At 41.8% G+C, this 13,473-nt stretch overlaps 1 protein-coding gene across 1 annotated transcript in view; it reads left to right on the forward strand.

Annotated features, from left to right (window-relative positions):
• The window catches only part of LOC146175171 (synaptotagmin-5-like), a 39,162-nt gene that overhangs the window by 4,528 nt on the left and 21,161 nt on the right, over nt 1-13,473 (forward strand). Inside the window, exon 2 of the mRNA XM_084584605.1 lies at nt 10,904-11,077. Coding sequence (XP_084440731.1) covers nt 10,904-11,077 — 174 coding nt within the window. The remainder of the gene's footprint in view (nt 1-10,903; nt 11,078-13,473) is intronic.

The raw sequence follows: 13,473 nt of genomic DNA on the forward strand, positions 1-13,473 counted from the left end.
CTCAATGCAGCGCTTTTTCATGTCTTCACATCCACGTGCCCGTCTTTGAAGTTTTGAAACTTCTTGGTATCTTGTTCTTGCTCGTGTCATTTATGTTGAACCTTTTCTTAAGTTCCCCGTGCAGCTTGTCTTTTAAGTGCGACGAAGGTCTTGTTTTGTGTTCATTTTGACCTCATTCTAACTTACCAGACTGTATAGGGTCCCACGTGGCATCTGTATATAAAAGCTAGGATTCTTTTCAACAAATTTTCAGTTGCAATTACCGCACTGTGTTGTCGCGTCTCTGTGTCCGGTGTCTGCTGCCATTTCCAGGCTTCTTATGCTTGCATTCTCTTGGGACCTAATCTCTTAGCCAACATAGGTTATCTTGCTTTCGCGCTGCATTTCCTGTGCATGGCCATTATTTTTTCTTGATGTTGGCTAAAATTTCAGTACCCTGCCATGTTATATTGGTTCTAGTATATTCAAGGCACGCAAATGGGCTATGATGGGCGCCGTCCACTGGACGCCAGCGGACTTTTTTCCACTGCTTCGGGCATCATTAATGCGCCCTTGTAGCTGAGCTTCCATTGCCATCTGCGTTGCCAAAAGGTGCTTGAAAATTAGCACCCGAGCTCGTGCGCTCGAGGCTTTGAGAGTAGCTCTCAGATACGGCTACGGCTCTGAAGCCTCACCAGCCACGAGGCCAGGATTTCTTCAGTAAACGGGGGCCTCAACCGCAGGCCGTCTTACACAGTCATGATCTGTGTCCAGCATTTCAGATAGCACATTACAAGGGCGTTTTTGCAGTTCGCCGCCATCAAATTTTTGTCAGTTGTTCCCTTCGATACAGGAGCCAATCGCTGCAGGATCGCAGGCGGATCATTAAGAATAATAATATAGTGAGGCCTCTTAGAATACAAGCGTATCCAAGACAAAATCAATCAGAGATGATTTAGAAGAAGTATGACCTTAGCTGGTAACTCTTAGCGCAAGGAAACGATGGAAACGACTAGATAGGGTGCAGCATTCAACTTCAGTGAGGACACCTAAATTGGGTCGTAGTTCTTCAAATTAGCTTTACGTGTTCCAGCCAAGATAACGCAATGTTCACGCGTTGTAAAGATGCGCGAAACAGCACGTACACGAGACAGGGTATGGGACGAACGCAAATTTCTTTCCGCGCTCCGGTTTCCTTGTGTTCTCCGTGCAACATTACCACGTGCTTTTACAACAGATGATAAAACAGCATGAGTGAGTATGAAAGGGTGAATAAAAAAAAAAAAAAAACTACGGTAAGCGGACATGTCCGGGCAAAACTTCAAAGACATAGTAGAAGGCGGGCTCGAACCCTAGGACCTTATGCACTTTTCAGTTCTTGGCTATGCCCCCCGCCCTTCGGCAGCGGCCAGGTATAGATGGAGGCAGGAGTACGCTCTCCAAACCACGATACGCTTTCCTTCCAGGAACCCCGCGATCCGCACGTGTTGTCGCCGGTGGCGCGAGCTGAGACTATTCTTGGCTATTTTTTGCTCCCAAACGTCAAGTTTTTAGCTCAGCCTATGCATAAATGCCGCTCAAACCCGCCGTGTGTGCCTTTTCAGGTACGCCCAGACAGGAGCCATTTACCTTGTATTTCTTATTCCCTGTTTTCTGTGTCCTCCAGTATTCTTTTTTTTTTCTTGCAGCTGTATCAAGACACTCTTTGTTTAGTGTCGTCGCTCAAGTTCCATGCTGCGCCAACACGTGTCCCAAATATTGCCTTTTCTCTGCGTCTTTGTTCGTGTATTGAAAAGGACGCAGCTTTCGGCAAAATGTACTTTTTTAGCTAAATATTGATTTGCATAAATATTGTGATGCTATTAGAAACAATATTATGGCCACTCCTGCAAAATATTGCAGTTATATCTGATCATAACGTTTTTTAGTCTACATTTTTTCCACAATCCTTGTTGGCAAAGTGTGCAGAAGGCATGTTCAACATCACTTGCGTTTAAACTGGCATGATGCAGGTCAAGCTACGCCTAGACTTATTTTCCAAAAAAATAGATTTTCCCTTTTTTAAGTTTTTGCAACAGATTTACCGCATTAATCACTAAACTGCGAAAAATACATTATGGGAGTCATTTATTAAAAAAAGAAGACATCCCTTTACTGTGCGATGTCACAGCGCGCTAAAGGACCTGAGGTGGTACAGATTTCCGAAATTCTCCACTAGAGCACCCCTGATAGCTTGATGAGTTTGGAATGTTAAACACTGCAAACCCACCGTTCACCGACACCCTGTATTTTTATTTTTTTTCGGATGAGCCTTCTAATTTAAATCATTAAAACATAAGTTAAAACGACCAGTCAAATAAGCCATCGCTGTTAGTATCTTCGCGGCTTATCTCACCGCGCTAGTTTTCTCACCTGGATAAGTAAAAATATTCACAATTACTTAAGCGGTTGCACCAGCCAGAAGCGGACAGATGGCTCTAGTAAATCATCTTGAGTAGGGAGCCTACATGTTTTGCCGCGGCGCCCGGCTTAGGGTGGTGGCATCTCCTGCAGGGTTGCCGATTTTGGCCAAAACGGCCGTCAAGCTTGGTGGGCCGCCATTTTGGTCCCCAGCTTAGGAGTGGCACACTTTGTATATGTAGAACCAGGGTGAGCTGAGAGGAGACATTGGGCGAATTAACTTATTAGGAGCATTACATGGATATTTTTGGGGCTCACAGCTTAGTAATTAATCCAAAATGAAATTTCTTAGTAGACAATATCGTTAGCCGACGCATTGTTTCAATGTGTATCATTACTTGGTTGATGAGCGTCTTGTACCTAATATATAGATAAATTGTCGGCAGCCACTGTGTAGTTGTTTTATTCTAACTACAATACCGCAACTGCTACATCAATTGAAAGCTGATGTCGAGTACAATAGCAATAAAATTACTGTAGGTACAATTTTTATTCACAATTAGTTAATTGTGAATAAAAATGAACTTCGCGCTGCAATATCAAGTAATATATCGTTGGATACCTTGCGTTGACTATAATTGCGCTTGACTATTTGCAATTGTTAATTACTCTGCATTCGTAAATTAACAGTAATCAAAAATTGAAACTGTGTCATATGCAATAACACCGATGTTTGGGCCAGTTGGTAATGATCCATATTGAAACCCATTCGCAGCACGAATAAAACAACGACAGGTAGAAAACACGCACGACAGGACGAATGCTGCACTTCCAACTAAAGTTTATTATGAAAAAACCAAGCTTAAGTACAGAGCTACTATCACCTTCTGACAGTCAAACATGTGTGTCTAAAAAAGCAACTTCACTATCATGTATAGATGGATGGGGTGCTGACACATTGATCGCCTGCTTTTCTGATGTGAAATGCCTCAATTATTTCTCTTTCTACCTGATCCCTTCCCCGCCCAAGAAACTTAGTTTTCCGAAAAATGGGTTTGCACTTACAGTCTCGGCAGTGAATTGCGAGATTGCTGCCTTTTCCTTCTTTCACCTGATCGTGGTGTTCTTTTGCTCTCTGATTAAAACAGCGTCCAGTTTGACCTATGTACACACGATTACAGGTGAGTGGAATGCTGTACACTATATTAGTAGTGCACCGAGTGAACCAAAGGTGGTGCTTGATCGAACAAATCGGCTTTTCTTTTCTGTCTTATGATGGTGAGAAAAGAAAAGCCGATTTGTTCGATCAAGCACCACCTTTGGTTCACTCGGTGCACTACTAAAATAGTGTACAGCATTCCACTCACCTGTAATCGTGTGTACATAGGTCAAACTGGACGCTGTTTTAATCAGAGAGCAAAAGAACACGATCAGGTGAAAGAAGGAAAAGGCAGCAAACTCGCAATTCACCTCCGAGACTGTAAGTGCAAACCCATTTTTCGGAAAACTAAGTTTCTTGGGCGGGGAAGGGATCAGGTAGAAAGAGAAATAATTGAGGCATTTCACATCAGAAAAGCAGGCGATCAATGTGTCAGCACCCCATCCCTCTATCTACATGATAATGAAGTTGCTTTTTTAGACACACATGTTTGACTGTCAGTAGGTGATAGTAGCTCTGTACTTAAGCTTGGTTTTTTCATAATAAACTTTAGTTGGAAGTGCAGCATTCGTCCTGTCGTGTGTGTTTTCTACCTGTCGTTGTTTTATTCGTGCTGCGAATGGGTTTCAATATGTGTCACATGAAGTCATATCATTGGATAGCTTATACAGAGCATGTTTGCAATACACAATTGCCGGTTTAGTGAAGAACTGTTAACTAGCTAATTGAGATTAACATTTGAACTCTTCTTTAGCTATTTTAGTTAATCATCGTTAATTAGGTAATTGTGATTATCACTTGAACTTTACGCCGTCATATATCCGAGGATAGCTTTTATCTAGCACGATTGCAATACACTTATTGCCGGTATTTGTTAATTGCCGTTATTTAATTACCTATGATTAAAAGTTTAACTCCAGACTATAGCATCAAGTTTGGTTTGGTTTCGCGGTTTAACATTCCAAAGCGACTCAGGCTATGAGAGACGCCGTAGTGGAGGACTCCGGAAATTTCGACCACCTGCGGTTCTTTAACGTGCACTGACATCGCACAGCACATGGGCGCCTAGCTTCTCACCCCCATTGAAAAGCGGCTGCCGAGGCCGGGATTCGATTCCGCGTCTTGGGGCACAGTAGTCGAGCGCCCTAACCACTGCGCTACCCCGGCGGGGCTATAGCATCAAGCGATATCTCATTTGATAGCTTATACAGAGCACGTTTGCATTACACTAACTGCCGTTTTAGTTAAGAACTGTTAACTAGTTAATGGTCATTAACATTTGAACTTTAGTTAATGTTAGTTAATCACCGTTAATTAGATAATTGTGATTACCACTTGAACTTTAGGCTAGAACGCCAACTCATATATCACAGGATAGCTTGTATCTAGCGCGATTTGCAATACACTAATTGCCGGTTTAGTTAAGAACTGGTAACTAGTTAATGATGAATATTATTTGAACTACGGTTTAGTTATTGTTAATTAATCACCGTTAATGAGATAATTGTGATTAACACTTGAAATGTAGGCTACGACAAGTCATATATCACAGGATAGCTTATATCCATCCCTATTGCCATACACTAATTGCTGCTTTTTGTTAATTACCGTTATTCAATGAATTGTGATTAAATTTTTAGCTTCAGATTATAACATCGTCATATATCATTGGATAGCTTATGCAGAGCATGTTTGCACTGCACTAATTGTGGTTTTTGTTAAGAACATTTAACCAATTAATTGTGAATAACATTTTAACTTTAGTTAATTTTAGCTAGTTGCCATTAGATAATTGTGATTTACAGTTGAACTTATGACTACAATGTCCTGTCATATCATAGACTAGCTTATATCGCACGATTGCGAATCACTAATTGGCGGTCTTTTTTTAATTGCCGTTTTTAATTAACTGATTAAAGATTTAAGCTCTGACAATAGTATGAAGTTATATATCACTGGGTAGCTTATACAGAGCACATTTCCACTACACTAATTGCTGGTTTAGTTAAGAACTGTTAACTAGATTGTGGTTATTAACATTTAAACATTAGTTAATGTTAGTTAATGAGCGTTAATCAGATAATTGTGATTAACATTTGAAATTTTGGCTACATGAAGTCATATATCACAGGATAGCTTATATCCATTATGATCGCAATGGACTAATTATCGGTCTTGGTAATTGTCGTTAATTAGATAATTATGATTAACACTTGAACTTAAGGCTACAATGTCAAGTCATATATCACAGGATAACTTATATGTTTCACGATCACAATGCACTAATTGCCGGTCTTTGTTAATGTTTGCTAATTGCCGTTATTTAATTAACTTTGATTAAATATTGACTTCAGGCTATAGCATGAACTTATATATCATTGGACTGCTTAAAGCGAGTATGTTTGCAACACACTAATTACCAGCTTTAATTAAGAACTGTTAACTAGTTAGCTGAGATTAAAGCTTGAAGTTTAAGCTACGCCAAGTCATTTGTCACTGGATATCTTTTATGTGGTATATTCCAGTACGCTAATTTCGGGTCTCAGTTATTAGCCATTAATTAGTTAATTGTGAATAACATTTGTACTTTTAGCCACACCAAGAATATCACGGGGTATCTTATATCAAGTATGATTGCAGTGTGCGCATGGCGGCCTTTGTCGAACAGTTAATTGTAACTAATAAAACTAATGATGCCTGCGACTATGAGTCATGATTGCACATAATGTTTTAGATTTTACTCGTTACAGTAGGCTAAGAGCCATAAATCCTGATTATGACTATCAGTCATGATTACGGATAATGGTTTTGCAGACTCCACACTTTGCAATATGCTTTGTAGAATGCTTAGTCATGCACCTTGTAATATAACTGCAAGTCACGAGTAATATATAAGAGCATTATAAAGTAATAGTAATAGTAACGAGTAATAGTATCAAAAAGACCATAAGTTCGAAGAAATTGAATTATATATTCTCCAATCAGGATTTAAATCTGCAAGGGACAGAAAATAGGTAGAGGCATATCTAATTCATAAATTTCGAACATTGGAACCAGCAGGAATAAATATATCTAAGGGAACGTTAGAATTTATTAGGTACATTCCCTCTGCATCATAACTATTCGGGAAAACAATCCCACATAGCGTTAATTGTACAGTTTATTCACAACGCATATGCACTCTATTCCCTTCCGCAATAGCATAAGCTGCACATGTTCCTCTAAACACATTTCCTTCTTATCACTTGTTGCTTGAGTTTGTCCTCGAACTTCTTTTTTTTTCATGTCAGTTGCAGTTCACTGTGTGGTTATTATCCTGGGACTTCGTACTTCTCTCCTCCCACATTTGCAGAAAGTTTTAAGAATTTTTCCCCTTAGATATATGCCTTATCAGGGCCCTTTGCAAAGCCTGTCCCTTTGTAAGGTGTATCTGCACAAACCCGCTTAAGTGGTGACTAATCATCTACCCGATATTGTAGTTTTTCCTGCTATTGCCGCTTTTACTTATTTTGCAGGTCACAGGATCCCTGGTTCCAGGTTGAGAAATACATACTGATGATTTTTCTTTTTGTTCACTCCATGACCTACTTTCTTCTCATCCATCCTGCCCTCCGCACTCCTTCACACCTACTTTCTTCTCACCCACTTTCCCCTCCCCAGCTTTTCTTCTTCGGAAGCAAAAGCGTATTTAAGCCCTTTCCAGTGATGATCGCTTTGCCCAGAAGTCCACTTGTCGAAACGTTGGCTCGACGTGCGAACTGAGACCTACCCCATTTACCCTTGTTCAGTGCTCCTTCATACCGTGTAAACCGTCTACTTCTTCTCGTTCTACCTTGCTTAGACGAAGTAGTACGCGACAGCTGGGCTGGAAATCGGGAGCAGGGTTGTTGCGGAGAATACTTCAGTAATATGCAATTTGCTGCTGGCATTTGCCTTGCTATGTAACTCTGGGCAAGAATTGTAAACGATGATGAATAACTTAAAGCACGGCGGGCGGTCCTAAAATTAATAAGCAGAAGATAATTATATATATATATATATATATATATATATATATATATATATATATATGCGGAGGTAATGCTCAACAACCTCGGAAACGAGCAACAATATGTCTGCTAAGGACAAGGAATTTCAGCAGGTCCGGACTACGAAAAGGAATTACTATGAGAAACAGATTTGGGTAGAGTATTTGGCAAGCATATTCTCAGATCATGGCAGCTACCAGCATCCTTACGGTACTCACATCCGGGACAGAAATGTGCAGTCTAACGTAAAAGGTTCCATTAACTGAGGACAACACAGAACGCTATAGAATTGAAAATGGTAGGTAGATTAACAGATAAGAAGCGTGCAGGCGGATCAGGGAACAAACGCGAGTAATGACGTTTTGGTCGACATATAATGTGAAGGCAAGAGAACAAGCAGCTCCTTAATTAAGTGTAGCGGACTGGATTTCAAGTGAAGGCAAGCGTAACGGAGGATGGCAGAATGTGATGTGAATGGACCAGATTACAAGTTTGCAGTGATAAGATGGACACAGCAGGCACAGCACAGGGTTAATCGGGGCGATAGGAGCGAAGCCTTTGCCCTGCTGTGGGTATATTCAGGCTGATGATGACTTTGAAAGGCGCTGAATACTGCTAATTTGCATTACGACTACGGATCATGAGTCATAATTATGACTGAGTCATGGCAATGCGTAATGTTGTACACGCTCCACCGCTCGCAGTGGGCTAGTTTTTAATTGCTGAGTCATGCTACTTAGCATGACGACTACGAATCATCAGTCGTGACTAGACTACAAAAAATAGCGTTTCTTTCTACAGGTTTTACACATCACAGTACAATCGCCCAAATATTTTACTGGCGTGTGTGACTGCCGCCTTTTCTGTTTTGCTCTTAGGGCGAATAAAACATGCTGGAAAGTTGAGATTAAGCTAGGACTCGGTGAGCCTTTGCTTATACTTGGGCTTTTCGGATGTTAGCCCCTCTACAACGCTAATAATCACAGAAGATGCAGCCGTCACGCAAACCAGTTAAACATTTGTGAAGCTGTACGTTGCTTCTTAAACAGCTGAGCCGTGCTTTGTTCCATTTTTGTAACGAGTCACGAGGCATAGTTTTATAAGTACGAGTCATGTTGTGACTGAATCATGACCTCAGCATATGATCCACACCTTATGTTATAGATTTGCAAAAATGCCCCATTAACCTGAGGGCTTTGCACACACATGGACAATGTGTTACACTAACTTACTTTATTGTTTTTATTGATTTAGTAGCGTGAATTTTTGAAAGAACGATAGATAGCATCAGCGTACATTGGGTTTTCATTCCGAGAAGGTTGAAATCGTTGAGTGCATTTTTCGTTTTTATTTTTTCTACATCGATGATTGGCATTAGCAAACATTGGCTCTCCATTCTGAGCAATTTGACTCCTTTGAACCTCCTTTTTCAAAGTTTTTATTTTTCAAATTATTTTAAATAATTGATTAGTTACACACTATACATTTATTAATCAGCATCAACAAGCATTCAATTTTCATTCTGTGCGTTTTGACACCTTTTAAACCCTATATACTAATTTTCATTTTGAGAGAATTTCAATCCTTAGTGAAAATTAATTAAATTACTAAAAAATAATAATATAATAATTAATTTTTCCTTATATTAGCCTCACCAAGCATTGGCATTTCTTTCGGAACACATCCATACCTTTGAACCCCCTTTTCCAAGCTTTCGATTTTCCAGTTATTTCGATTACCTAATTGTTCAATTACAAAATCTAAACTTCTTAATTACCCTGATCAAGAATTGGTTTTTCATTATGAGCATTTTCACAATTTTGAAACCCCTTTTTTGGTGTCACATATTTTTGTTAATTCAATTATTTATTTCTTTAATTACGAGCATTAAATTTTCTTATTTAGCATCATCAAGCATGCATTGGCTTTAAATTGTGAGCATTTTGACACCTTTAAACCCCATTTTTTATTTTTTCATTTATTATTAATTCAATAATTAATTACACTTTAATAACTCGTCATGGCCTATCATACACCAATCAATCACCAATCGCTAGAACCACAAATTACCACGATACGATTTTTTAGGCAGCCCCCGATTATTTCCAGCAGGTGGTTTCGTCTACTGCAGCAACTACTACTACTATTTCTACTATACCGACGGCTTTTCTACCGAATGAGCTGTATAAAATGCATCACTTAATATTTACCGCAGTGCGCAAATATTTCATGCAGATAGCAGCGAAGAAAAAATCAGACCGCTGCAATGTACGAGCGCCAACGCTCCCTTTAATGTGGCCCGGCCGCGCCGGTTCAGTTGGAGACCAAATGGCGGCGCTAGCTCATCTGGCAACACTGGTCTTTAGCAGGCGGCGGCATGTGCCCGCACAAAGGATGGCACCACCCTAAGCCGGGCGCCGCGGTCAAACATGCAGGTTCCCTAATCTTTAGAAGAGCTGCTATAGAAGAACTCAACTGCCGCCACAGTTCTCAATTTTGTTTTTCTCAGGATTGCGGGGAAGCAAACACATCCGCAACACTTGGCATTCGAATCCTGACGGCTGCCCGTTGGTGGCCTAATATTAACACAATATGTGAGCTTTCCATTGCCCAACCATAATTTTAAATAAAGAGTTCCTTCGTTTTTCGAGAGCATGAAGCTTTATCACTCGTTTCCATTGTCTTCGAAAGGACCGTGTGTGTGGTTTCTGGCACTCACAGCAGATGCTGCCACTTATCGACGCAGCGATAGTTTCCGTAATCCGCCTCCAAAAGAACTGGTGATACTAGCCGTGCTCACCAGAAGATTGGGAGAAGGTATTAAAATGTGGAGACTATGACACAGAAGCCAGGCTAGCGGAATGGTCGGAAAAGATACAACCCCAGGGGCACCGACCTATAGCCTCCCCAGGCCTAGCCAACCCATCTCCCTTCCCTTCGATGCAATAAAGTAGTTTTCTCCTGTATTGCGAATCACCGACTCGGTGAAATAAATAATCGTGCAAATAGCTCACGACTAAGCACTCATTTACTGCGGCCGTAATATTCCAAGAAAAAGCCCTTTCGACAGCGAAAAGACTTACGTATTGAGTAAGCACCCGCTTTAAAAGCTGTGCCAAAGATATGCATAGTTAGAACGGGGGCGGATTTTCCGCAAAATGTGGACGCTTTTGACTTTGGAGAGCAATACGGCGGACCCCTATGTTACTCCGCATATGCGGTAACTTACGTAGCAATTTTATTGCACATGAAAGTTGGTTTCAGGCAAGTCTTCGTTCCTGTTAACTGAAAAGGCGAGCTAGGTTGTGAGCCTGTCTTAAGGGCAATCGTTCTGCAGGTGGCATCCAGCCGGACCTGTACCGCAAGAAGGAGGCCGTGTTCTTCCAGTCACGCGACGTCTCGTCCACCTCGGCCTCAGCCAACTCCTCAGCCCCAACGCACGCCGGGAGGCTCCACTTCCGCCTCAAGTACGACTTCGACAAGTCCGACCTGGTCGTGCACGTCATTGAAGGTGAGACCTTCTCTCCCTCGTTCCACGGGGCTGGCTCCTGAAACATTTTACAACCGAATTTAGAGCTGAGGAGACCGAAGTGAGTGGGAGGTGCCCAATATCTCGGACAGCTGTCTTGATCTGCTTTTGCGTTTGAAAATTATGCGCTGCACTTGGCCCCAGATGCCTTCACTCTAGTGGTGCATCGCTACGGCATTGATGCGGCTACGCTCCTCTGTCCGGACATCGCGTAGCAGCGGCATGTGATCTGCTCATTCGACAGGTACTTACCACGAGAGTGCCAACTTGGGCGTGTTAGAGAAAGCTGAATAGAAAACGCCTAGGATGAAGAATATGAGAAACAATAGAAGGTACACACATTGACACCGTTGTATATGAAGCAAAATTGTATACGCGTCATCGTATCGCTTTTTTTCTTGCATTGCAGAAGGTGGTATTTTTTTTTTTACATAGGACAGAGGCACCTCCGCCGTAGCTGAAGGTGCAAGGTATTGTGTTGGGGCGTGGTGTGTGCAGTATTTTACAGACCACGAAAGGACGAGATCCATTTGTGAAGCTGTGCCAGCAAGTACAATACGAGAAAGGAAGCAGAGCACGCTGTACGATTTTTACCATTAGAGTAAAATCAAATCATATTGCGTCCACCCATTGCAGTTAACTTCCTGACCAGCTTATAGCATTGTGGTTTAAAACCTCCACGAATCTAATTGTGTTCTGTAGGGTTTAATTGCGCATAAGCAGCTCAGGCTATCATGCGCCACGAAGAAGGAACTGGTTGTTGTGGATGATATGCGACTGAGAGTGACGTCGTATCACTTGTGAGCGTAGATAGTTTTAGTTGATGAATTGGTTCAGCCCGAGCATGTTTGAAGCTTGTTCTGAGTGAGCCCGTACTTTGTCCAGTCTTTTGCAGGTGAGCTTCAGGGAGCACAGAATTTTGCCGACGGATGCTCTTCGCGAGCCTGAGCGACCTAATATGTTTTGTTCTGGCGGCTGTGGTTGTAAAGGGCGCGAATTCGTCGGAGAGGCAGTGCGGTAGGATTCTGTGCTTATCATGTCTCCGCATTTACTTGAGAATATCTTGCCCAGTACAGTTAACATAGAAGGAGCGTGTGAAATGCAGCGTATTAGCGGTGGCGACAGGCAGGTTCGAAGGTGCACAGATTTCACGCCTTTTAGTGTAGCATTGTAGCGTCGTTCTATTTCTTAATTTGTTTGTACCTGGGTTCGTGCTTCGCCTTAGGCGGGATTCGCGCTTTTTCGGGCTCGAAATTTTGAACATTAACTTGAAAAAGAAAGCAAAAAAAAAAAAAAAAGAAATCAGACCTGGCTATTTGCGAGCAAACACGGTATAACACCCAGCAGCCACAGCGACTGTAGCGGGACATCCGCGGAAACCCATGACGTTTAATCAAAATGCGCCCCGCCGCGGTGGTACCGCGGTTAAAATGTCCGACCATAGTGCCGGAGTAGTCGAGTTTGATGCCAACGGCCGGTGGCTGTGTTTCGATGCAAGCGCTACAAGAAGGCTTCCGGGTGCTGTGCGATGTCAGTGCACATTAAAGATCCCCAGGTGGTCAAAATGACTCCGGAGCCCTCCTCTACGGTACCCCTTTTTCTCTTTCCGCTTTCACTTCAACCTTCCTCCCTTCCCTCATGGGTTCTTTTTTTCCCTCACGGTGCGGTGGAGGTGTCCACGGATCAAGTGCGATAGATACAGCGCCTTTTCTTTCCTGTGAATCAATTATTATTATTATTATTATTATTATTATTATTATTATTATTATTATTATTATTATTATTATTATTATTATTATTATTATTATTATTATTATTATTATTACTCAGAATACCTCGGACTACTTCAACAAGAGCAAAATATTACCAGCTCACAAATATTTTCCTTTCAGCGATTTAGCCACAGAAGTACGCGCGAATAGCAGCCTCCGGGGAAATTCCCGATGTTCAGTTGAGATTATTGATCACCATGAGCAAAAGGAACGCGTTCCGTGTGTTACCCGAATGTCCCAGCATATATGTGATTACGAAGCGCAGCTGAAAACAGAACTGAGGAAGACAAATGCCGAGTCCAGTTTCCGGAAACAGTTCCGCTCGACAGTTTCTGTCAGACTCGCCGCGGAAGCATGTTTGTTTTCACCGGTCGATACAAATCTCGAGTTGCACTGTGACAGACGTGGCTGCTCTTGCATGGATTAAATATCCTGCTCTGAATCGGCCATCGGGACTCGTCATGCGACTACGCTATTCTAGCCACCATAGCTATGCTGTTTGGCCATCAAAGTGGTCGACATAAAGGAAGAATGATAGCGATGTCATCATGGTATTATTGTATGGTACTCTCGCCCTTTTAAATATGCCAAAGAGCCGCATGAGCG

This window comes from Amblyomma maculatum, chromosome 11 (genome assembly GCF_055883805.1).
Source record: "Amblyomma maculatum isolate TAMU_Amacu chromosome 11, ASM5588380v1, whole genome shotgun sequence".
Classification (NCBI taxonomy): domain Eukaryota; kingdom Metazoa; phylum Arthropoda; class Arachnida; order Ixodida; family Ixodidae; genus Amblyomma; species Amblyomma maculatum.